The 26,025-nt window shown below is 38.8% G+C and overlaps 1 protein-coding gene across 5 annotated transcripts in view; it reads left to right on the top strand.

The window, feature by feature from the left end:
- The window catches only part of BDP1 (B double prime 1, subunit of RNA polymerase III transcription initiation factor IIIB), a 330,901-nt gene that overhangs the window by 115,350 nt on the left and 189,526 nt on the right, over nt 1-26,025 (top strand). For all 5 annotated transcript variants that reach the window (XM_030193306.1, XM_030193305.1, XM_030193308.1 and 2 more), the window contains 3 exons: nt 6,135-6,345; nt 14,529-14,725; nt 20,641-20,875. In XM_030193306.1, coding sequence (XP_030049166.1) covers nt 6,135-6,345; nt 14,529-14,725; nt 20,641-20,875 — 643 coding nt within the window. The remainder of the gene's footprint in view (nt 1-6,134; nt 6,346-14,528; nt 14,726-20,640; nt 20,876-26,025) is intronic.

The raw sequence follows: 26,025 nt of genomic DNA, 5'->3' as shown, positions 1-26,025 counted from the left end.
AATTAGATAAAATGCTAGTGATGAGAACTGCCAAAACTGGGCTAGTATATAAGATTTTTATCATATTAACAAAGGGTCCTTCCATCCCATATTTTTCCAACACTAAAAATAAATAGTCCCAGTTGACACAATCAAATGTCTTTTGGGTGTCTAATCCCTTTAATAAGGCAGGAACATCCCTAGTGGCACAATGCCCTAAGGCTGCTGTGATAAGACGGATAGTCCACATAGAGGCATATTTTCAAAGCACTTTGGGAGGCTAAGTTCCATAGGTTTCTATGGAACTTTGGGAGGCTAAGTGCTTTGAAAATATGCCTCATAGCCTTCCTGTTATGGACAAAGCCAACCAGATCCTCAGTATTAGGTCCAGCAAAAAAACCAGTCAGTTTAGTTGCCAAAATTTTGACCATATGCTTCAGTTTAAAATTGAGCAACGATATTGGTCGGTATGAATCCAGATGTAAAGGATTCTGGCCAGGCTTGGGTAGCACCGCTATAATGGATTGATTAGCATGCGCCAGAAAAGAATAATTCTGTCTTACCTACATAAGAACATAAGTATTGCCATACTGGGAGAGACTGAAGGTCCATTAAGCCCAGCATCCTGTTTACAACAGTGGCCAATCCAGGTTACACCTACCTGGCAAGATCCCAAAACAGTACAATGCATTTTATTCTGCTTATCCTAGAAATAAGCAGTGGATTTTCCCCAAGTTCATTTTAATAATGGCTTATGGACATTTTTTAAACCCCGCTAAGCTAACTGCTTTTACTACATTGGCAACAAATTCCAGAGTTTAATTACACGTTGAGTGAAGAAATATTTTCTCCTATTCTCCTATTAGTTTTAAATTTACTACTTTGTAGCTTCATTGTGTGCCTCCTAATCCTAGTATTTTTGGAAAGAGTAAACAAGCAATTCACGTCTACCTGTTCCATTCCATTCCACTCATTATTTTATAGACCTCTTTCATACCTCCCCTCAGCCGTCTTTTCTCCAAGCTGAAGAAGTCTTTCCTCATAGGGAAGTCGTCCCATCCCATTTATCATTTTCATCGCGCTTCTCTGTACTTTTTCTCATTTCACTATATCTTTTTTGAGATGCAGTGACCAGAATTGCACGCAATATTTGAGGTGTGGTTGCACCATGGAGCGATACAAAGGCATTATAGCGTCCTCACTCTTGTTTTCCATTCCTTTCCTAATTATACCTAACATTCTATTTGCTTTCTTAGCCACCACCATACAGTGAGCAGAGGGTTTCAACATATCATCGATGACGCCTAGATACCTTTCTCGGTCGGTAACTCCTAATGTGGAACCTTGCATTACATAACTATAATTCAGGTTCCTCTTTCCCACATGCATTATTTTACTCTTGCTCACATTAAACGTCATCTGCCATTTAGATGACCAGTCTCGCAGTCTCATAAGGTCCTCTTGTAATTTTTCACAATCCTTTTGCGATTTAACAACTTTGAATAACTTTGTGTTGTCAGCAAATTTAGTTACCTCATTACGACGAAAATGATTAAGGACTTCTTGTTTATATCTTTTTGAAGGTGCGATCTCCAGAATTGTACACAATATTCTAAATGAGGTCTCACCAGTGTCCTATACTGGGGTATCATCATCTCCTTTCTCCTACTGGCCATTCCTCTCCCTATGCAGCCAAGCATCCTTCCAACTTTAGCTGTCACCTTTTCTATCTGTTTGGCTATCTTAAGATCACCACATACGATCACACCCAAGTCCCGCTCCTCTTTGGTGTAGAAAAGTTCTTCGCCCCCTAAACTGTACCATTCCCTCAGGTTTTTACAGCCCAAATTTATGATCCTTCATTTTTTGTATTTTCCTTCTTCATGTTATCCACACCATCAGAGTGTCTATCCTATTGCAGATTTTGGTATCATCCGCAAAGAGGCAAACCTTACCAGACCACCCTTCAGCAATATTGCTTACAAAAATGCTAAAAAGAACCGGCTCAGGTACCGATTCTTTCAGCACACCACTGATAACATACTCTTCCTCAGAATGAGCTACATTTACCACTACCCTCTGTTTCTTTCCATTCAACCAGTTTCTAACCCAGTCAGTCACTTTAGGGCCCATGTCAGGGCACTCAGTTTATTTATTAGCCATCTAATGCGGAACTGTGTCAAAGACTTTGCTAAAATCTAAACACACCATGTCTAGCTTTCTCCCTCAATCCAACTTTCTGGTCACCCAGTCAAAGAAATTAATCAAATTTGTCTGAGAAGATCTACCTCTAGTTGACACCATGTTGCCTCAGGTCCTATAATCCACTGGATTCCAAAAACTTCCATTACTTACCACGGAAGTCAGACTTACCGGCCTGTAGTTCCCAACCTCTTCCTTATTTACACTTTTGTAGTGAGGGACCACATCTGCTCTTCTCCAGTCCTCTGGGACTACTGACTCTAGAGAAGCATTAAAAATGTCATCCATAGAGCCGCTAGAACTTCCGTTTCTTCAGTACCCTTGGATGTATGCTATTCAGTCCCATCGCTTTGTCCACTTTTAGTTTAGTCAGCTCCTCACAAACACAGTCCTCTGAAAGTCATTCAGGGAGTACTACTCCTCCATTCCTATTTGTTTTTGTCTTCTACAATCCTGCTCTCGGCCCTTCAGCTGTCAACACAGAACAGAAATATTTGTTAAGCAATTCTGCCTTATCTTTATCAACGTCTGTATCTTCCTCCCTTTCACCTTTGAGTTTCACAACGCCACTTTTGCACTTCTTCCTATCACTAACATATCTGAAAAATGTCTTAGTCCCCTCTCCTCATTTTACTGTATTGACTATTTTTTCTTTCATTTCCATCTTTGCTTTCCTGACTACTCTACCAGCTTCTCTTAGCTTTTCCAGATATTGTTGCCTGTCTCCCGCTTTCTGCGATTTCTTGTAGTTTATAAAAGCTAACCTCTTTTTCCTTACTTTTCACCTACTACTTTTGAGAACCAAACTGGCGGCCTTTTCTTTTTACTTTTATTTACTTTCCTTACAAAAAGGTTTGTAGCCCTTACTATAGCTCCATTCAGTTTTGCCCACTGCTTTCCAACTTCTTCCAGATGTTCCCATCAGACAGTAATTCTTTGAGGTAATCCCCTGTATGAATAAAGTTAGGTTTTTTTTTTTTAAGTCTAGAACTTTCAATTTTGAATGAACCCTCTCCACACCCATCTTAATATTAAACCATACATCTGATGATCACTTACTGTAACATCAGAAACACTGCTACAGTTAGTAAGCAGTAAGTTCAGTATGTCCTCATCCCACCTGGGTTCCATTTCCAACTGCTGGAATAGTAGAGAATCCAGGATCTCCCTGCTTCTAAGAAACCTTGCAATAGGGATACTCTAATGAACATCTGGTCTGTTGAAATCAACATTTGGTATATTAAAATCACCTGTTAGTAGTGCTTCCCCTTTCACAGCTCTGTCCACTTTTCTGTCTGTGAAGGAGGCCTGTATATCACACCAATGTAAATACATTTGCCATTCTCTCTTTCCAGATTGTCCCATAGTGCTTCTTCCTTACCCTGCAGGTCCTGCAATTGTGTGGCTTGAGTATTATCTTTCACATGTAATGCTACTCCCCCTCCCTTTCTTCTTACTCTGTCTTTTCCTGAACAGATTATAGCTCAGTATAACTATATCCCAGTTGTGGTTCTCTGTGAACCATGTCTCTGTGATCACCACTAAATTTAAATAAGCCTCTTCCATCACAGCCTCAAGATATAAAACCTTACTTCTCATACTTTGGGCATTAGTATTTACAATGACATTAGAGTTTTCTTGTCTGAATAGAGCACGCTTTAACATGAGGTCAGTCAATAGCTATTCTCTGTCTCCTTGTCAACAAAGGATTCTATTTAATTTTCCTTGATTGTCATAAATGTAGATAGGTAAGCACAGTGGTTTTTCAGCCCCTGATGGCTTCCTTCTTATACTTCTTTGGCTACTCAACTCCTTCAGGGCTTCCATTGTAGTTGCAATATTTTCTTCATAGATGTGCCTTAGTCTTAGGCAGTTGCCTTCAAAGACTTTCAAGGAAACATCAGTTGGGTTTGTTTCTTGGTCTGTGCATCTCTTCCATGGTCTATCAATACTATTTTCCATTATTTTCCTTCTATACCTTTTGTCTTTCCAGAGCTTTTCTGGATTGCTCTTGGTTCTCTCTACTGGATATCGCTGGGAAGGACCTCTAAGACTATTCCAATTTACCTATCTCTCTGTTAGTTTATTAGACTTGGAAAATTAGTGTTGCATTTATTTGCAAAATTCTGTTTCTTTGGAAATTAGATCTTTTTGTCCCACCCTGTGTTAGGGAACACTGATTTGCTATGTCGCATTTGTCTGGACTGTTCTGTTAGGATGCAATGCAAGAAAAGTTATGTTTTACCAGATACCTTTCTTTATTTTAGTCCTATCAAGCCAGTGCAGAATCTTTTCCTGGTTGATTAATTTTATTTTGCTTACAAGCTATATTTTTCAGATATCGCTAATACTATTTTAAAGTTTTTCCTAACCAATTTTATGTCAGAAGTCTGACTAAGTGAAATATCTGCACATCCATAGAGTATATGCCTCACTAGCTAGTAAAGTTATGACATGATTGAGTCACTTGGTCTCAGAGTTTCACTATTGGCCATCAGGCAGATTTTGAGCTTCATGGCTTGGCTATTTGAAATACTGAATGTTCTATGCTTTATAATACCCTTGGGACGAGTCACAACTACTATTTTCTTCCTCTTTCTCCATCCTCTGGTAGAGGGGCACAATCTGTTTTTCTGGACTAGTCTGATATAGGACTCAAAGAAAGAAAGTTATCAGATAAGACATAACTTTTCCGTAGAGAAACAAAGGTGGAGTGGAGGAGCGGCCTAATGGTTTGTGCAGTGGGCTTTGATCAATTTCCACTACAGCTCTTTGTGACCTTGGGCAGGTTACTTAACTTTCCATTGCCCCAAAAACTTAGATTATGAGCTCTCTAGGAACAGAGAAGGTACCTGCATATAATGTGTAAAGCGCTGCGTACGTGTTGTAGTGCTATAGAAATGATTAGTAGTAGTAGTATTCCAGAAAAAAGGTCTGATGTAGTAGAGTCAATGTTTTAAAAATTAAATGGTAATAAATTGGAAGCCAGTGTTCTGTTATCAAAAGGGGAGTAACACTATCACATTTTTCCCTCATGGATTAGTTTAACTGCTGTATTCTGCATTAATTGGATGCTTTGTTCTAATTGATATTGAGGAAGGCCATGTAGAATTGAATTACAATAGTCTCTGAGAAATGACCAAAGAATGAATGAATCAGTAAGCATATGGAATTAGTGTCAAACAGAGATCGGGCTGCACAAAATTTTTTCAAAGTCTTAAGAGAGACCTCTGAAGTGTAGATGAGATATGATCTTTAAAAGTAAGATGGGTATTAAACAGGATTCCAAGGATTTTCACCGAGTCCATCAGAAGAATTCACTTCCATGGGTGCTGCGACTTGAGCCCTTTTCCCCCATGTTTAGATATGCTCTTAAAACTGATCTATTCCTTTAGGCCTTCCCCTACACATGGCATGAGATCTCTTGTCAACCGCTTTTGTTGTTCTCCTTCACTCTCTGTTTCCTGTGGCATTCTTTTCCCTATAATATTTTTGTGTTATGAACTGCTTTCCTGCATAGGATGAGGAAGTGCAGTATATCAAGTTCAGTAGACCATAAGAAGGTATTGCAAAGGTGATAATCCAGTCCATAAGAAAAATAGAGCAACAGTATTGAGCTTCAATCTAGTAGTAGTTAACCAGTTAGCAACAATATCAAGTTTTCTGTAGACGCCAAGGCTGGCAACACCCACATTTCAGCTCCCTCTGTTCTCAGAGTAAGCTTACAAGTCAGGCCTGGGTGTGGCTGTGATGGATGGCCTCCCCAGCTATATGGGTTTAACTTACACATAGCTTTTTTTTTTTTTTTAATTTCTAGCTTATTTTGGGAGTTATTCTTTATCACCTGGCTGCATAACTACTTGTAAAACAGCTTCTAATCAATGAATTTTATATGTATTTTCATAAACCTATTCTAGCATCCCATTGATAGTGTTCTGGTTGTGTTACTTTAGGACTAACAAAACAGCCATGTCATCTGAAACTAAGCAAAGTGCTATCAGGCCTGCACAGCTGCCACGGGGCAGATCACAGAGACCAAAGCCAAACCTGGGAAGGGCAGCAGGAAGGAAAGAGGTGGCATCCATAGAGAGAGCTACTGAAGAGAAGAGCATGGAAAAAGGATCTCAACAGAATGAGGAACACAGTATGCTTCCCTCTCTCAATGTAAGAATTGTTTTCATTTGAAATCGTTACTTCATATAGTCATTCACTGGAATAAAATGTGTTTCTTTACCTAAATATTGCCATTTACACTTAAGCATCATACCATTTCATAAAGGAAACGGTGTCAGATTTGGAGCTGTTTTTGGTTTATAAAGGTGTGGTAGAGTACTTTTAAAATCCCCTGGGGAGTTTGTGGTATTTGAAGGTGATTTTTATATAAAACCAAATCAACCCCTTTACCTGAGCTCAAAAGGTTCACCATCACTGTCACTTGCCAGATTATACTCTACTTTATTAGTTTTCCCAACACAACTTGTCTGGGTGGTATATAAATCTTGTTGGCCTAAGGCTCAAGAAGTCTCTGAGACAGAATCTCCCAGTTTCATTCTGTGGCTATCCAGATTTGCACCTGAAATGGCATTTTTTTTCTGCTGAAGATGAGCAGTTCACCATAGTCACACAAATGGGTCATGTGATTGCAATTGACCTAAATTGATGGAATGTTTCAGAACTTCCTGGAAGGCAAGCAATTAGTGCTGTATTCAAATTCGGTCTCAAGTAGTATATCTAGAAGAATGGTCTAAGGTTTGGCAATTAAAATTCAATGCGAAGAAATGCAAAGTGATGCACTTAGGAAGTAGAAATCCAAGAGAGGCATATGTGTTAGGCGGTGAGAGTCTGCTAGGTACGGATGGGGGAGAGGGATCTTGGGGTGATAGTATCTGAGGATCTGAAGGCGATGAAACAGTGTGACAAGGCGGTGGCCGTAGCTAGAAGGTTACTAGGCTGTATAGAGAGAGGTGTGACCAGCAGAAGAAAAGAGGTGTTGATGCCCCTGTACAAGTCGTTGGTGAGGCCCCACCTGGAGTATTGTGTTCAGTTTTGGAGGCCGTATCTTGCTAAGGATGTAAAAAGAAGCGGTGCAAAGAAAAGCTACGAGGATGGTATGGGATTTGCATTATAAGACGTATGAGGAGAGACTTGCGGACCTGAACATGTATACCCTGGAGGAAAGGAGAAACAGGGGTGATATGATACAGACGTTCAAATATTTGAAAGGTATTAATCCGCAAACAAACCTTTTCCGGAGATGGGGAGGCGGTAGAACGAGAGGGCATGAAATGAGATTGAGGGGGGCAGACTCAAGAAGAATGTCAGGAAGTATTTTTTCACGGAGAGGGTGGTGGTTGCTTGGAATGCCCTCCCGCGGGAGGTGGTGGAGATGAAAACGGTAACGGAATTCAAACATCCGTGGGATAAACATAAAGGAATCCTGTGAAGAAGGAAGGGGTCCTCAGGAGCTTAGCCTAGAATGGGTGGCAGAGCTGGTGGTTGGGAGGCGGGGCTAGTGCTGAGCACACTTATACGGTCTGTGCCGGGGCTGGTGGTTGGGAGGCGGGACTAGTGCTGGGCAGACTTATACGGTCTGTGCCGGGGCTGGTGGTTGGGCGGCGGGGATAGTGCTGGGCAGACTTATACGGTCTGTGCCAGAGCTGGTGGTGGGAGGCGGGACTGGTAGTTGGGAGGCGAGGATAGTGTTGGGCAGACTTATACAGTCTGTGCCAGAGCTGGTGGTGGGAGGCGGGGATAGGGCTGGCCAGACTTATACGGTCTGTGCCCTGAAGAGGACAGTACAAATAAAAAAGTAGCACATATGAATATATCTTCTTGGGCAGACTGGATGGACCGTGCAGGTCTTTTTCTGCCGTCATCTACTATGTTACTATGTATAGTACTAACACCAGTGGCTTCAATATTACTACTGACCAAAACAATGGAGGGCCTTGTAGCACATAGTAACATACATAACATATGGAATACCCGACAAAATTTTCAATCCTTCATAACTCCCAATCAGGCTTTAGACCACTACACAGCATTGAAACAGTCATAACAACTTTGATAACGAAGTTCAGTCCTGTATGGTCCATCCAATCTGCCCAACAAGATAAACTCATTTTTCATGGTATGCGATACTTTGTACTTATACCCGAGTTTGATTTGTCCTTGCCATTTTCAGGGCATAGACCGTAGAAGTCTGCCCAGCACCGTTCTTGTACTAAAAGTTCTGAAGCTAACGTTGAAGCCCCTTAAAATTTACACTCCAGCCCATCCATATCTATTCAGTCAAAATAAGGCACAGACCGTAGAACTCTGCTCAGCACTAGTTTTGCTTCCCAATTATCGGTGTTGCCACCCAATCTCTGCTAAGACTGTGGATCGATTCCTTCTAAACAGGATTCCTTTGTGTTTATCCTATTCATGTTTGAATTCCATTACCGTTTTTTTATCTTCACTACCTCCCATGGGAGGGCATTCCATGTATCCACCACCCTTTTCGTGAATAAATACTTCCTGACATTACTTCTGAGTCTGCCCCCCTTCAACCTCAATTCATGTCCTCTAGTTCTACGGACTTCCCCGTCATTTACTATGTTACTATGAGGCATATTTTCAAAGCACTTAGCCTTCCAAAGTTCCATAGAAAGCTATGGAACTTTGGAAGGCTAAGTGCTTTGAAAATATGCCTCTATGTTAATATTCCAACGTCAAAACATATTATTACAATTCAATATGTCGTGTTTTCGACCTAGTAGACCACATGACAGTAATGACTCTGCTTGACAACATGGGCATCTGCAGAGCAGTGGCATCATGGTTCAGTGGTTTTTTAAGGACCAGATCCTATATTGTGAAGATGGCTAACCAGGTATCAACTTCATGGATCTCTGAGTGTGGAGTACCACAGGGTTCACCAATATCATCTATACTATTCAGTGTGATGATGGCACCACTCGGGGAAATAAACTGGAAATTGTGGGCTTTCACCCATGTATATGTGCAGACCACGTCACCATCTACATACCATTCCACAAAAATATTGCAGAAATAATGTAAAGAATCAAAAAAGGCATGGATATCATGGAAAACTGGGCAACAACTTTCAAACTCAAGCTAAATAGAGTAAAAAAACAAATTCCAGGTTCTATCCAGCCCACACAATCCCACATCCTACCAAAACTTTCACAATAAACCAACAAACATACCAAATCGAAACACAACTAAAAATATTAGGAATTACATCTATCACCGGATAATCAAATAGCACTAACATCAAAATGTTTCAAAACACTATGGAAACTGAGAAGGATAAGAGTCTACTTTTCAAAACAATCGTTCTGGATAATAGTACAATTGGCAATACTATCACAACTGGACTAGTGCAACGCAGCATACGTAGGGTGCAAGGAAAGCACGCTAAAATCGTTACACACAGTCCAAAACACGGCAGCAAGACTGATTTTCAAGAAGTCAAAATATGAAAGAGCAACTCCACTGTTTAAAACACTACACTGGTTACCAGTCAAGGCCAAGAGTATTCTTCAAAACTAGTACCATCATTTTCAAAATGGTATTTGGAATGGCTCCTGAATATATGCTCGACTTGATGAAACTATCACCAAGAAATGCAAGCCAGAAACCAGAGGATACCTGCTTCTTCTCCTACCCAACTACAGAAGCATAACCTTCCAATCCATTTATACAGCAAGTTTTAGCTACCTGGGTTCCAAATGGTGGAACTCAATACCAAAAAACATACGAAGCATCACTATCTTCAATTCAGGAAAGAAATGAAAACCCACCTCTTCAAGAAAAAAAAAATCCTACTGCTAACAACATAAGTGAATGACATCTCACCTATACCGTTCTACCTTATCAAAGCTTGCCAGACAATCAAATAAAATATCGTACTACCTCCATCAACACCCTATCTCAACAAATGTACCTCAACAGATATCTTCAGATAACTACATATAGCCTTACTTTTGAGGACTACCCTTGAACATTCTATAGATATATGCATAATGACCTTGTTGTATCCATGTCATAACGATAAAAAAAGCTATCTGTAACATCACCTAAAATGCTTTGAACCGAAAAGTTTTTGCATAACAGTGGGATACAAGAATGCATAAATAAATAAATATAAACAAATAAATGTTATCACCTCACTTGGCATTCTGATTTCCAGATCATTATAAATATCTTAAATAGCACCGGTTCTAGTACAGATCCCCGTGGCACTCCACTATTCATTCACCCTCCTCCATCGAGAAGTGGATGATGTTAAGAGACTAAACATTCATCAGTGGACCTTGATAACAAGTTTGATATCTCTGTTATAGATTTTTGAAGTTAATCTGTGAAATAAGTAAATTTTTGTCCTCTCTTTCCATTGTTATACCTACAGTGAAGTCTTTACTTCTCTACCTCAAAACATGTGTAAAGATGGAATAAAGAAGAGACTGAGACAAAATCTTTTACAGAGTAATTTTCCCAACTGTTCAGAGATGTATTTGTTACAGTTGCCACATTGATCCAAGGTTTAAATTGCAAACAATAACAAATAATTAAAATGGACTGAAGTGAAAATGAAATTCTTCTCGACTTTTGAACTGCACATGAATTTGTTGAATGTTCATGTGATTCATCCCAGCCTTCAGAAAATCTGGAATTAATTGAAACTGAAGATGAAACTACAGAACCTCCCAAAAAGTAAACATGTCGGGAAAGTTCTTCAGATGCATTTGATCCTTGACTGCATTGAGGTTCTTCTCATTCTCAAGTGCCCTGTAAAGGAAACATTTCAGACTTGGAAACTGTAATTAAATTCCTCGGAGCCATGTTTACCAAGAATTGAAGATCTAGTTCTGTGGTGGAAACTGAATCCACAAACATACCCATACCAGAGTATATGCATGAAAACCTTTCTGGCCATTCCTTCCACAAGTGTAATGAGTAAAAAGGTGTTCAGTACAATTGTGGAAACTTTTTCTGAAAGGAGAACTTGCCTTTCCCATGAAAACATAGAATATTTGGTGTTTCTGAAATCAAACTTAGCAAACATTAAATAGGTCTCATAAGCACTATTCTCCTTAGTTGTAAGGCAGAAGTGAAGAACAATAGTGGCTTTATTAAAAAGCATAATAAAAGAATAACAAGAGACTCTCTAAGTATGTAAGTTATAATAATTACTATTTCTAATATTTTAAAAATTATAAGCTATATTGTTTCTTGTTAAGTCCCCTTAATGTATTTACCATAGATGGACTCATTCTACCACAATATCACCTTGTATTTGTTCATACCGGAACTGGCTAACACCGTTATGGTACTATGTAAGCCATATTGAGCCTGCAAATAGGTGGGAAAATGTGGGATAGAAATGTAACAAATAAATGCTATTACCAATGATTGGTATTCATATTCAACCAAATAGCAAAAACAAAAAGCTATACATTACAGCTGTACATGCAATGTAGTATAGTAACAATGTACCTCCATGTTTTTCTCTCCTCTTAGCTTCTAATAACGTTTTTCAGTCATCTTTTAAGTTACTTATTTTGTTCACTATTTTTTTGGTCAGTTCTCTTTCTGGTTGTGGGCTGCCTTCTCCTTGGCTGATTCTCTGAGAAAAGATTACTACTTTTGGTTCTGCATCACTGATTTTTCTAACAGTTGCAGAGAAAAAGGGAAGTAACCTCATATTTTTTTGCCTGGACTGCAGGTGAACGATGTCCTTCTTTAGCCATCCCAAGATACGTTATAAATGTTTGGATGAGGAGCACAATGAGTCCCATGGCAGCATCTTTGCTAAGATGTTTCTGTAACATAGACACTACTGTCTCATCTTGAAAAAATTAGTTACAAATTCTGGTTCTCCCAACCTAATTCCAAAGATGTCATTGAAATGTAAGGACCACTTAGTTGCTCAATTGTAGGAGGCAAAGCTTAAGAACTAATCCAGAAATCAAGATAGATCTTGATCTTCTAGCTTATGGTAACCATTGGGTTCCAAGCACTCCAGCACAGAGTTGAATCAAAATGGCTCTGAAAACCCAACTTCTTCTTTGTATGGCGCTGAAATATTGAAGGCTTCTTGCTGAGTCCTGATGCAGCTTCATCTCGAGGAAGATTTTACTTCTAGTCCTGGGCACTTCAGTGCATTAGTCTCTAGAGGTCCAGCTTTGAGTTTTCAGCACTCTACAAACTACCTTTAGGAAAGTCAGCCTTTCAATTCTATCTTGGAGGAGGAACTTTAAAGCCAGATAGATTCATTTTCTCTGTACATAAGGAGTAATTTCCCCATCATAGGATCTTAGCTTTTCTGATTTTGTTCGGGTCCTTCCAACAGATTTGTATGTCACAAGAGATCCTTGGACACTTTGATGCTCCAAAACAGTTTGTGGCAATGCCCATCCATACATTCTTCTAAGACGCATATAGTGGGATACAGTGGAAAACGTTTGCTTTCTTGATTGTTTCGGAGGTGGAGGCCAAGTATTGTGTACAGCCAAATGAGAGATTCAGCAGGCCACAGTTACTGTACTGGTCTGTGGTGGTTATATAAGCTCTAAAATGGGCTACAAAGTCATGTCAGACCCTACACAGTTTTGGAAAAGGCACTATCACAATGCTGTGCTCTAGTCCTTTGTGGCCCAATTCTTCCATCAGCTACCTCCCTCAAGAAAGTCAATGATTTTTGTTCACAACTAGCTTGAGACAAGGAGTGCAAAAAGTGTTTTACATGCACAGCATATAATGCTTCTAATGTGACATCAAGGGCCTCTGCAATGCTTATAAATAAATGTATTATACTACGATCTAAGTTAATCTGCTTGCTTAATAGTTCGCTTATATACCCTTTATTATAGCTATGTTCACTATGAATTTTCTTCAGGCCTCAGTTTGGGGGATTAAGCATACCAATTATTTATGGTTGTGCCTAAAAATACCCCTACTCGTCACTGGCCCATTTAATTAATGTTCCTAGATTCAGGAATTGTTTCAATGCTTCATCTTTTTCTAATGTTTGCCTTACTTTACTTATACAGAATTTCCCGCTAGGGTGATAGATTTTACTTAGCTTTTTCAGCATAGAAGGTGTTGGGCTCAGAGGGATATTTTTCTCACATGAGTCATGTTTCACCGTCGAAAAAGGTTTTTTTCAAGGATACCCCCTCTTGCTACTGCTGTGCTACCATGCTGACTGATCAGGGATTATAAATGTAGACATTCCATGGTTATATGTATGAAGGTGTTCAAGAAAAGTTCACTGTGCCTTTGTAGAAGAGGGAAACTCTTTGGAAATAAGGACAAGGTGTTTATGTATATTCTGAAGGCCCACCATGCAATGCTTCAGACCCTATCATTATTTAACAAAAATAAAAATAAAACTGGACAGTAAACAGACTCAGTATGGTGGTGTTTCAGCAATGTTACCTGCGTCAGGAGTCTCTCAGTTCAAAGTTGTTGTCATGTAGTTATAATTTAGTGAGTCTCTACTTGTAGTCAAAATTGCTACACAAAGACAATGAGCTTTGTTTCAGTATCTGCATTAACAGTATTCAATGCTTTTGATTGAATCCAGGTATTATAGCCAGCACTTCAGTTCTCATTTCAGAAGATCTCCCTATAGGTGGCTGGTTAAGGTTTTACCCATGCTGTTCTCATAATCTTTGATGGCTGAGTCCTTCAAATAATATGAGATGCAGTATATACCTATTGGAATTGCCTTCAAATTACACACAAAGAACAGTATTGATTCGCAACAAATGACAGGCTTTGTTCAGGTTAGAAATGTTCCCCCCTCTTGGAGGTCAAAGTGATCAAACCCGTATTTCTTAAGGGAAGAGGGCAAGAATTTTGCTCCAGATTCTTCCCAGTGTAACCCCCCCCCCCCCCCCCCCCACCACAACTAAAAAAAAAATTGGAGGATACCATACCATCCTAGACTTAAGTGCCTTTAATAAATACTTTATGACAAAAAAGTTCAAGATGTTACCTTGAGCTCTCTAATACTAAGGCTAATCAGATTTTTTCCAGCTTTTGCTTACTTCAGATATTTCTGTTTCAGTTTTAAGACAGATAATGAATGTGGCTAATAACCAATGTTCTCTCTATGTGGAATGAATGATTGCTTATATATTTTAGGAGTGTCGCCCACAGATTTTACATGGTTGCTCACAAAAATATTTTTTGTGCTATATACAGAAATGCATTGCTAATACTGGCACTTGTTGCTCACACACAAAATAAATTTGCACACCCAATGCCACTCCTTAGAGGAAACATTTGCTAATAACGTTTGTATATATTTTTTTTTTAATTTTTTTTTTCAGTGCACATCGGACCAAACAGAGGAAGCCCAACAAACTTGCATCAGCTCAAGAGAACATGCTGTACCATATTTTGGAAAAGCAGATTTTTCCCAGATAGATAATGTGGCTGTGGTAAATGTGGCATCTGAGTTTCAAACAGAACAAAATTCCTCTCTAGAAGACAGTGCTCAGAGAAAAGTTACAGAAGAGCCTTCTAGGTAAACTTCATATCATGTCTGTACTTTAAAATATATATATAACATGCATAAATAAATAAATAAATAAAACAACCTCTTCATACTGCATTTGGAAAGTGAGGGTAAGGAAAGACTAAGGAGCATATTTTGAAGTGTTTTTTTTTTAAATTTATAGAGGCCTTAATTAACAAATCATCAGCAATAAACCATGAAATCAACAACAGTGCAGTGAAGTTCAAGTTTGCATTCTGACAACTAGCCACACAAAACAAACAGCATCTTTGCAACTAATAGTTTATAAAGGCAATATCAAACATCCAAATTGAAACATCTGTTCTGGATTCATCCACTTTTTAAGATGTAAAATTTGTAAATTTCTTAACACTGTAACCACCCTCCTCCTATTCCCTTCCCCCTCCCGCCATTATTATCTCATGAAATATACCCTCTCTAAGCCCCACCACATACCCCTAGCTTCCTTTCTCCTTGACCCCTAACCATTATCACATGTAAGCAAAACTGCGTTCAGTGGACCCCATACCTTCTCAGGTTTCACCAATGAAACTTTGAATAGCGGTCAATTTTTCCATTCAACTTTCTACACCATATTGGTAATGAAGGAACTCCCACCACCTTCCAACCAGTGGCCAAAGTCATTTTAACCAAGTTCAAGCAATGCCTCACTAATTTTATTTATGTTTGTTTAAAGCCCATGATGTCCCTATTAAATAAAATAATCCCAGGATCCCAAGGAATAGAGAGTGCTGTTATTCTGTATAGCACACTCTTTCTGAAAGCTCTGGCTGTAGGATATTCCCACAATATATGCTCAGGTGTTCCTTTAGTTCCACATTGCCGCAAACATGCTGATGATGCCTGTGGGTACCAATGACTGAGCCTATCTGGGATTAAATGATACATAACCTTAATCTTGTACATTCGTTGCAGTAGCCACTTTTGCCAGTGCTGACTCCATCGCCTTCCACACATCAGTATCGTAAGTTACCCCTAGTTCCCTTTCACATTTGTGCCTGTGCTACAGGTCCAGCTGCTGCAAGTCTTGCAGATGCTGATACAAGTCTGCTATGAGATACTTGGGAACAGTAGCATTGGAAACTGTTTGGAATTATGCGAGGTACTTGTGACCTGGATTGGCCACTGTTGGAAACAGGATACTGGGCTAGATAGACCATTGGTCTGACCCAGTGTTTGCACCCAATGGAAATAGAGGTGCTTTAGAACAAGGCTAACCACTCCCAATAGTTGAGAATCATAGACAGGTCTGGTTTACCATGTAAGCAAAATGTGAGAATTAATCTGGCTTTTTTTTTTTAATCAGTAAATGTATTTTAAATGTGTTATAGTCTATCTTAAAGAAAAAAAAACACTATCTTTTTGTGCTACCACCCTCCTTTCACCAAAGATTAAAGTTCCTGCTTTAGAAGAAAGAACTACTTTTAACACAGTAAGTTTAAGTGACCAATTGGTACTTATGGTGTCCTTTGCTAGCAGATGGCAGACCTCGAATAATAGTTTGCTTAAAGATATAATGTGAGGCTCTTCATGCATGAAGACCATTGGCAACATCACCTGTTACTTTATTGTACAGAAACTTCAAATTTTATTTATTTATTATTTATTTGTTGCATTTCTACCCCACATTTCCCCACCTATTTGCAGGCTCAATGTGGCTTACATAGTACTGTAGAGGCGGTTGCCAATACGGTTGATAACAAATACAAAGTTATGTTAAGGTCAAATGAGGTAATACTGTCATATTTTCTTTCTTAAATCAAGAAACAAATCAGTGAAGTCATGGAATGGCCTCCTGGTGGAGGTGGTAGAGACAAAATCAGTATCTTAATTCAAGAGAGCTTCGGACAAGTACATAGGATCTCTTACGGGAATGATAGAGTAGATGGCTTGGATGAGCAGACTAGATAGGCCATATGGTCTTTGCCTACATTTTTCTGTGTTTTTATGTTGTACAAGTTGAGTAAGAGGGCTGGGAAGTTTGAGCCAGCCCATTGGTCTGGTTATTTATTTATTTGTTACATTTGTACCCCACATTTTCCTACCTATTTGCTGGCTCAATGTGGCTTACATCGGAACGTAGAAGCGGTTGCCAATACGGTTGATGATAAATACAAAGTTATGTTAAGGTCGAATGAGGTAGATGTGAATCAGGCGTTATGGGGTCGAGGGGGATGATGATAGTAGATTGTCCAGTAGGATCATTTGTTATGCTATGTTGCTGGGTATGGGGATTTACATTGGATCGGTGGGGTAGGACTTTTTGAAGAGGTGAGTTTTTAGTGATTTTCTGAAATTTAGGTGGTCTTGGATTGTTTTCACAGCATTTGGGAGTCCATTCCATAGTTGTGTTCTTATGTAGGAGAAGCTAGATGCATATGTTGTTTTGTATTTTAGTCCTTTGCAGTTTGGGTAATGTAGGTTTAGCAAGTGTTTGGTAACTTACATTTTCTAGTGTTGAAAACAAAATTATAATAGTATAACACACAAAAATGTACACCCAATTAATCCAACTAAGTGCCATTGTTAACTTTATTTATGACATTTATACCCCACATTTTCCCGCACAATTTCGAGTTCAATGTGACTAACAAGCTAAAAAGAAGTTATTACCAAATTTGTAATCCCACAGTTATTATCATTAAGGAAAGAATTGTAAATATTTAAAAAATTCAATAATAAACCATAATGGGGAGAATGAAAGGGTGGAGATTAGGCACCAGGATCAATTGACAGAAGTTTTTTGAAAAGGAGAGATTTCAAAAACTTATGAAAAACCAAGTAATCATGTTGGGAGTTGAATATTGGGTTAAATGAAAGTGTAGATTGTGGGCGGCCGCTCCTGAGCAGTAGTGAAACATGACCTATGTCGGTCAGTCGATCAGCGATAATCAGATAAGTGTAGTTACACACAATTAAGCAAATTTAATGTGAAAAACATATACTTTTTAAAAGTGAATTGAATAAGTGTTAAAATTGTTTTAGCTTACTGGTTTATGACCCGATGAGGAGGCCAGGTAAGTTACAAGGTTTTCCCCATGTGAAACAAGTCTCTACTGAGAAGTCATCCAGTGTTGCAGATATAAAGTCTATTTATATGCTGAGATATTATGATTAATTGTTCACTTTGATAGCTCGAGGCAGTTATAAGTTGTACATATGAGATTTAAAATGCAGAACACATTTTAATATTGAGTCTATTCTTAATGATAGTAATCAATGAACATAAAAGAAGAATGCTTGCCAGAGCTAAAGGGCACTCCATCAGACTGACTGGTAGCCATTTAAAACAAATTCAAGAAAGTGTTTTTTTCATTCAGCACACAGCTGAGCTGTGGAATTTGCTGCTGGATGATGATTATGTTAAGGCTAGTAGCATAGCTAGGCTTAAAAAAGGGTTTGGACATGTTTCTGAAGGCCAGGTCTGCTAATTTAATTTTAATTTAACTTAAAAACTTCTATTTTGCCTTTTCAATCTACAGATCAAATAAATCATAATCACGGCAAAACCACATAAATCAATATAGGAAACAGAGAGAGATTTTTTTTATTACATTTGTACCCCGCGCTTTCCCACTCATGGCAGGCTCAATGCGGCTTAAATATTATATACAGGTACTTATTTGTACCTGGGGCAATGGGGGGTTAAGTGACTTGCCCAGAGTCACAAGGAGCTGCCTGTGCCTGCAGTGGGAATTGAACCCAGTTCCCCAGGACCAAAGTCCACCACTGTAACCACTAGGCCACTCCTCTTTAGCTCATTCTTTTTCATTAGTAGTTCAAGGCGTGGTACATTCAGCAATGGTAGGTATTTCTCTGTCCCTAGAGGGCTCTCAATCTACATTTATGCCTGAGGCAGTGGAGGGTTAAGCATCTTCCCCAAGATCACAAGAAGCAGCTGCGGGATTTGAACCCAGGTTCTTAGCCAGCTGCTTTAACCATTAGGCTACCTTTAACCTGGGGAGTCTCATCTCATATTGTTGGGCACTAAGAGTGAGCAACAAAGAATGGATTTTCTTCCAAATAACCCAGATTGGCCACTGTCAGACAGATTGCTGAACTCTGTCCACTATTGATCTAGCCTAATAGTATGCGTATATTCTTAAGCAATATGGCAGATATTCCAAAAAAGCTGAGTGCCTCATAAAACTTAGAAACCTAAATTTCAAAAATTTAGATACTTGAGAGAACCTGAAAAGAGGTGCCTAGTTTTAGGGATCTGGCATTGGAAATCAGAGTTGAGTTGGGTTGGCTATTACAAAGGCTTGAGCCTTCTGTTGTTGGTCCTGTCTTGTGTAATTCCCTTCGTCAGGATCTTAATGTGATGGTTCAATATGATGATTTTTAGGAAGAAACTGAAATCCATTTTTTATAGGCTTGTGGATGAGTTAATTAGAGTGGGCCGACTGACACGGGCCATGTTTCACTACTGCGTCGGGTGGTCGCCAGTAATGTGTTTGAACTCTTTTAAAGTTATCTGTGATTTTCATATTTATGTGTGATATTTTCAACTTTTAGTCCCTTAAGAATTTAGATTTCTCTCAGATTGACAGAAGTCTTATTAATAAATATTAAAATACCTAGACTTAACTCATATTCTGGCCATGCCCATTCTGAGGTTCCAGAATTTAAGTACTCAAAAAACTTTTCTGTTTGCCAGATCTTAGCACCTAGAGCTTTTGAATATTGACTTATATGCAGATTTTATATTTACTGTGAAAGTTATTTAACTACAAAATGGGCAATTATATATAAGTGGGCACCTCCTTTTGAGTGCCCTGTGGTGACAGCCTGTTCTATTCTGTTATAAAATACTAGTATAACCTGGTATCGGTGCACCTAACATTTAGGCACCTGCAGTTACACCAGCTGTATGCAGTAAGGCCATGCATAACTTACTGTATTCTGTAAATTGTACACATAAATGGCAGCCCTGCCCATTCTGTACCCATGGGAATACCCCTTTTGCATTTACGTGCTGTGCCATTTACACATGTCCTTGCAGAATAGCACTCAGTCGATTTGCTGCCCTTTAAATAAGTGCTGATTTTCTGTACTTTTATGCACACAAATGGTATGTAACAGTAAACACCCTGTTTATTGAATTGCACTTTATATGCTGATAAAATCATCACATATAAGAGCATTAGATGGTATAGGTTGCACTGGACTGTTTAAACACTGCATAGCTTTCTGCAGCATCATTTTCTGAAACCAGGTTAGCAGTATGGAACTGTGATGGAACTTATGTACCATGACCCTTAAAGTCCTAAGTTCATGGTTTTATTTTGCTGTTTGTGCACATCTAGAGTTACAGTTAAGTTACATGTACTATAAGTGTAGAGTAGTTTGGTTGTTATAACCCTCTACAAAAGATGAAGTATAAATTGCTAAGCTGCCATGATAGATTTACAGTACAAGGATAATAGTATACAAATTTTAAAAGTTCACACATATGTTTTTCTATATGAGGTTGCTGACTTTGAGAGCAAAAGTATGCAAATAGTTTCACTTTAGAATTACCCCAGGGCATCTGTCCAGACACGTTTACACTCTTTTTTTGGCGTGCATAAATTATCTTGGTTAGTTTATGTGCAGTTTATCATATTTTCAAAAGTATGTTTGTAAGTGCAAACCTCTAGGGATTCTTGTCCCTAGGAATACCTCTACTTAGTCTGGGTAAACTTTTGTATGTGCTGTACATGCATAAGTTTACCCTAATATCAACCGGTCAATTTTATAAAAGCCTGTTTCTACCAGTAGAGTTCACCTGTGGAAATGCTTTTGAAATGTATTCTTCTTTGTCTGTAAACTAAATAATATTGAATTGTTAGAGATTTGTACTTGACACTTATTTTCTGGTTTGACACTAATTAAAATCATCTTTATGCACCTATTTTCAGGTCTGGTGAAAAACCCAGTCCTCCAGAAAAGAGCAAACATGATGTTGTGAAATCAGTTCAACTGACAAGGAGCCGATTTAGACCAAAACCCAACCTGGACAGAGCATCTGGAAGGAAAGAGACATCTGTAACAGAGAAAGACACTGCAGAGAGATGGACTACAGCAGAACAGGCCAATCAAAACGTGATAGAACATGCTGAGGGCAGCAGCTCACTCTCTTCTTCAGATAATAATGTACTTTATTTCCCTTTCCACCCACCCTAACTAAAACCAAAACTTACGACATTTCTGAAGTTGTATCCAGTATTGCGTGCAGTTCTGGTTACCGTATCGCAAAAATGATATAGCGGAATTAGAAAAGGTTCAAAGGAGAGCGACCAAAATGATAAAGGGGGTGGAACTCCTCTCGTATGAGGAAAGGTTAAAGAGGTTAGGGCTCTTCAGCTTGGAAAAGAGACAGATGAGGGGAGATATGATTGAGGCCTACAAAATCCTGAGTGGTGTAGAACGAGTAGAAGTAAATTGATTTTTTACTCGTTCTAGAAGTACAAAGACTAGGGGACACTCAAGGAAGTTACATGGAAATACTTTTAAAACAAATAGGAGGAAATATTTTTTCGCTCAACGAATAGTTAAACTCTGGAACTCTTTGCCGGAGGATGTGGTAACACTGGTTATCGTATCTGGGTTTAAAAATGTTTGGACAAATTCCTGGAGGAAAATTCCATAGTCTGCTATTAAGACAGACATGGGAAGCAACTGATTGCCCTGGGATTGATAGTATGGAGTGTTGCCACGATTTGGGTTTTTGCCAGGTACTTGTGACTTGACTTGGCCACTGTTTGGAAAACAGGATACTGGGCTAGATAGACAATTGGTCTGACCCAGTATGGCTACTCTTATGTTCTTACGTTATGTGCTAGAAGAGAGGCATGACAAGGTGAATCAGAAAATATGACTAAGGGTTTTGCTGGTCCTTATGTCATTGTCTGGGAGCTTGCAAAGGGGAGAAGAAGAAATACTGATTTTACTACTCAGTTGCATTTGAGTAATCCATAAAAAGCAAAGAATTCTCAAGGTTGCAAAGTTTAAGGAAACTACTCTGTGCAAATATGCATTTTTAAATTATCAGCCCTTCATTTAGTTGGAAGATGGTCTTCTTTGCATACTTTGGTGTGTGTGTCTTGGTTGCTTGCTTCTAGTCTTCACCTTAAGCTTTTTAACCCTTTAGTGTCCAGTGTTCATCTTTATGTACTTATAAGACATATGGGAACAAATGATGGGAACATTGGACACTAAAGGGTTAAACCCATGCCAGCTAGGAATAGTTAGTGATCTGCAGCTGAAGGGAAGGGATTTGCATTTAGCTCATGCGTTTTTCAATAGTAGCAGCTCAAGGCGAGTTGAAGTTTGGTAAAGAAGGGAAAAAAAGACATGTCATATAGCAAGCAAGAAAGAGGTCTGCAGTGCTGTCCAACAGCAGACCTTACTTTGTTGTTTCATTTAGATGGAGTAAACTAACTCTGTTTTACCACTTAATTTGTAAAGACAAAGGAGTAAAGGCCAGAAGAAGGTGTCTGATCAAGTGGATTCTAGGGTCCAAGAAAACATTTTACATGGTTAAAATTTCTTATGTTGAGGAAACATTTTATTTGTTGTCTGAGATCAGGAATCTTAAATTGTTACCATCTTATTCTACTTAAATACATAGAAAAAAGGGTCAATCCTCAAGTTGTGGGTGTGATCTTTTTTTTATTTTTTTTATTTTTTGGACTATTTAATACATTTGTGACTAACTTTTAACGTGCAAGATCATATTCGGAGAGGCCCCTGAATACATGACCTAATTGATCTGCCCCCAAGGAATGCTTCGTCGTCATCGCGTAATTTTTTCTGTCTACACTAACCCAGCAGTAGGAAAGTCAGATACAAGCATATGTTTGCTTCGTCTTTTCCATATACCAATGCTAAGTCTTGGAATGACTTGCCGAAGCAATTAAAAGGGATATCAGACCATCAATTATTTAAAAAGTTCTTAAAGACATTCCTACTTATGAAAGCCTATTCCATACCGAATCCCACTATTTGACTCTCCTGTTGTAGTTTGAAGTGGGACTCTAACCCAATTGCTCTTGTTGGACAGTTTCTTCTTTCCTTGTCTTTTCTGTGAATTCATCTCAGCTCTGTCATCCTATGTTTATACCTTTCTTTTATTGTAATTTTACCTGACCTACTGTAAGCCACATTGTGCCTGCGCTTGTGGGAAAATGTGAGATAGAAATGCACTAAAATAAATGTTCTCTTCCTTACATCAGTGATCTAGAGATGGGAATAACAAATGAGGTGATTAAATCTGCAGATGACAGAATGTTATTCAAAATTGTTAATAACAGTCAGTATGCAAGACTCAGATAGAATAGAATTAAATCACAGGAGGATTGTGAAAAATTGTAGGATGACCTTATGAGACCAGGAGACTGAGCACCCAAATGACAGATGGCATTTAAAATCTGAGCAAGTGCAAAGTGATGCACATAGGAAAGAGGAACCCAAATTATAGTTATGTTGCAAGTTTCCACATTAGAGGTCTCCGCCCAGGAAAATAGGTGTCCTCATTGAGGATATATTGAAACCCTCTGCTCGGAGTGCAGTGGTGGCTAAAGAAAGCAAATAAAATGTTAGGACTTATTAGGAAAGGAATGGTGAACAAACCAAAATAGGTTATTTACATTGCATTATATTATATTTCTATACTGCTAACATCAAAGGGTTCAAAGTGGTTTACAATGTTAAATAACTAGGTGAAACGCCTGAGGAGACTTATCAAACAAATTTATTAAAAAGGAAAGTCTTTTAATTTTCTTTTAAAAAGAGAAAAATTAGACAAAATACTGAAACATGGTTTTAGTTCTTTCCAGTCTTTAGCAGCTTGGAACACAAGAAGTTTTTCATAAATCTTACATCCTTTGACTCCTTTCGACATAGGAGGAACAAAAGGGGAATTGAACATTGATCTAGTTCTGTTAATAGATTGAAACTCCAAGTGGAATAATAAGTACTCTGGACGTTCACCATTCAAAATGTTAAACAATATACATACAATTTTGAACAAAATCTTTTCTTCAATTGGCAACCAATAAAGCTCAACAAAATAGATAGAGATGCTTTCGTATTTCTGCAGCAAAAATATGAAACATGCTGCCATATTCTGGATGGTTTGTAATTTTCAAGCAGTTTGTTTCAGAACACCCAAATACAAAAGATTACAGTAATCCTGCTTAGAAAGAAGTAATGATTGTACCACTAACCTAAACTGTTCAAATTCAAAAAATGTTCTGATATATCTCAACTTTCTCATAAGAAATAAAGAACTTTTAACCAAGGCATTTTCATGGAACTCAAAAGATAGTTTGAGCTAAATAAACTCCTGAGATCTTAGTCACAGGAGAGAGTGGGTATCTAGTCTAGTCTAAGACAATGTGATCTAACGATGGATCTGGGGTACTATAGAGCAGTAGAAATTTGGTTTTATCACTATTTTACTTCAGTTTGTATTGCAGCATCCAGGAACTAAATGATGATAAACATTTCTGTGCCAAAGAAGCTGCCTAAGTTCCGGAAGAATAAACAGGAATCATAACAGTAATAATGTCTGCACAAATATGAGCAAAAAATCATTCTCTTGTAAATTCTAAGCCCAGAGAATGAAGAAATGCATTAAACAGTGTGGGAGAGAGCGGGGATCCCTGTGGAACACCACAAGGATTACTCCAACTCTCTGTAACAGGGCCACATTGTTTAACCTAATAAGATTTTGTGGTTAGAAAGCCTCTAAATCAGTTCAAGACTTTGTCAGATAATCCAGTGTGATTAAGTTCTGATAGTAAAATTCTGTTTTATTTGAGTCTTGTATACTGTCCGTATTCCACAAGGATTCACAGTGGTTAACAAGCAAAGAACTTAATAAAAATGTAAACAGAGCTAGATTCTCCTAAACACTGGAATGTTAAATCTTCAAGGGCTTTATTCTCATACTAATTCTAATCCTCTTAATATAGAAGTCATTACTGGCAGGCATTTACAGGGCAGATCATATAGATCGAATAGGTTACCATTTTCAGTTAGAAATTTAGTTCCTATTAAATCCCATATTAATTGCATCCCTACTGAATATCTTCCTGTTCCTTGCTGCTATTTTAACACTAGATCAGTATGTAATAAAACACATATTGTGTGATGAGGCCCTCATAGCCAGGGGCCCACTTCATATAATATCCGCTGTCCCTGGAGTCTCTTTCAGGATGCTGTTGAGTTCTCTAATTCTCCTTGGTCCAGACTGTGGCCAGTTCACTTGTCAGCACCTTTCCCCTGGGATACCCTTATGTGCTGAGGCCCCCTCATGACTCCTGTCCTGTATCACAAGCTCACCACCAAGGGCCACAAGAGGTTTGCCTCTAAAAAAAAAAAAAGGCTCAGAGACAATTCTTTATAGCAGGCTGTAGTCTGTCTCAACGTTTGGGCTCCTCTTTAAACTCAGGGTGACTGCTCCTCAGTTATCAGCCCTCTTGTGAGGTTGCCTTGGTAACAGGTTACAGTTTCTGTATACTTGTGTCCCAACCTCCTGGCACCTTTTCTGGGGAACACAACGTTTTACTATCAGGATTCAGCAGGATATGCAAATTAACCACTTCTTAGGCAAATTACAGTTCCCTTAGCATTCCTTACGTAAGCAGGGAATTCTTCTTTCAGCAAACAGTTTCTCAAATCACTCTTCAACTGAGCCCACTTAATATGGGACCTGGGTCTCAGTTTAGAACAGCCTCCTCCCCTGGACAGGATTTTAAACTCTCACTTTAACTTTACAGGTCCTGTCCTCGACCCCAAGGCTGTTAGTCCTTTTCTTATTTCATTTCCTCCACTGTTTCTTCACATTAAAGTTCCAGAACAGTTATTATCCACATTATCACAATAACAAGGTAAGTACCTTCTTCTCATCATAATAACAAGGCGAGTACCTTCTTTGTCTTATTGGGATCCTTCTCCTTTGGGGACCAGGCTTCGGAGTTTCCAGCCCGACTTGATCCGCCTTTACGCTTAGGTGTCCTTCCTTCTCATGCTCCTTGGCGGTCTCCTTTCCTTACTTCCCATGCTCCTTTTCCTTCTGGCTTCCTTGAGGTCCCTTTGGCTCCTCCAGCTCCTCCTGGAGGTCTCCTTCCTTCTCTCTTCTTGGAAGGTGCTCTTTATAGGGGACTAATAATCCACCACGTCTCTTTCAGGCCCCTCCCCCTGGTTCCAGAAAGGTTCAGGACCAGAACTCTCTCCAACTTTCCATCTCCTAAAGGGATAGCCTTCTTTTCCCATCATTATCCCCTTCTTGTCTATTC

This window comes from Microcaecilia unicolor, chromosome 2, assembly GCF_901765095.1.
Source record: "Microcaecilia unicolor chromosome 2, aMicUni1.1, whole genome shotgun sequence".
Lineage (NCBI taxonomy): Eukaryota > Metazoa > Chordata > Amphibia > Gymnophiona > Siphonopidae > Microcaecilia > Microcaecilia unicolor.
This window is presented reverse-complemented; position numbering and strand designations above follow the sequence as displayed.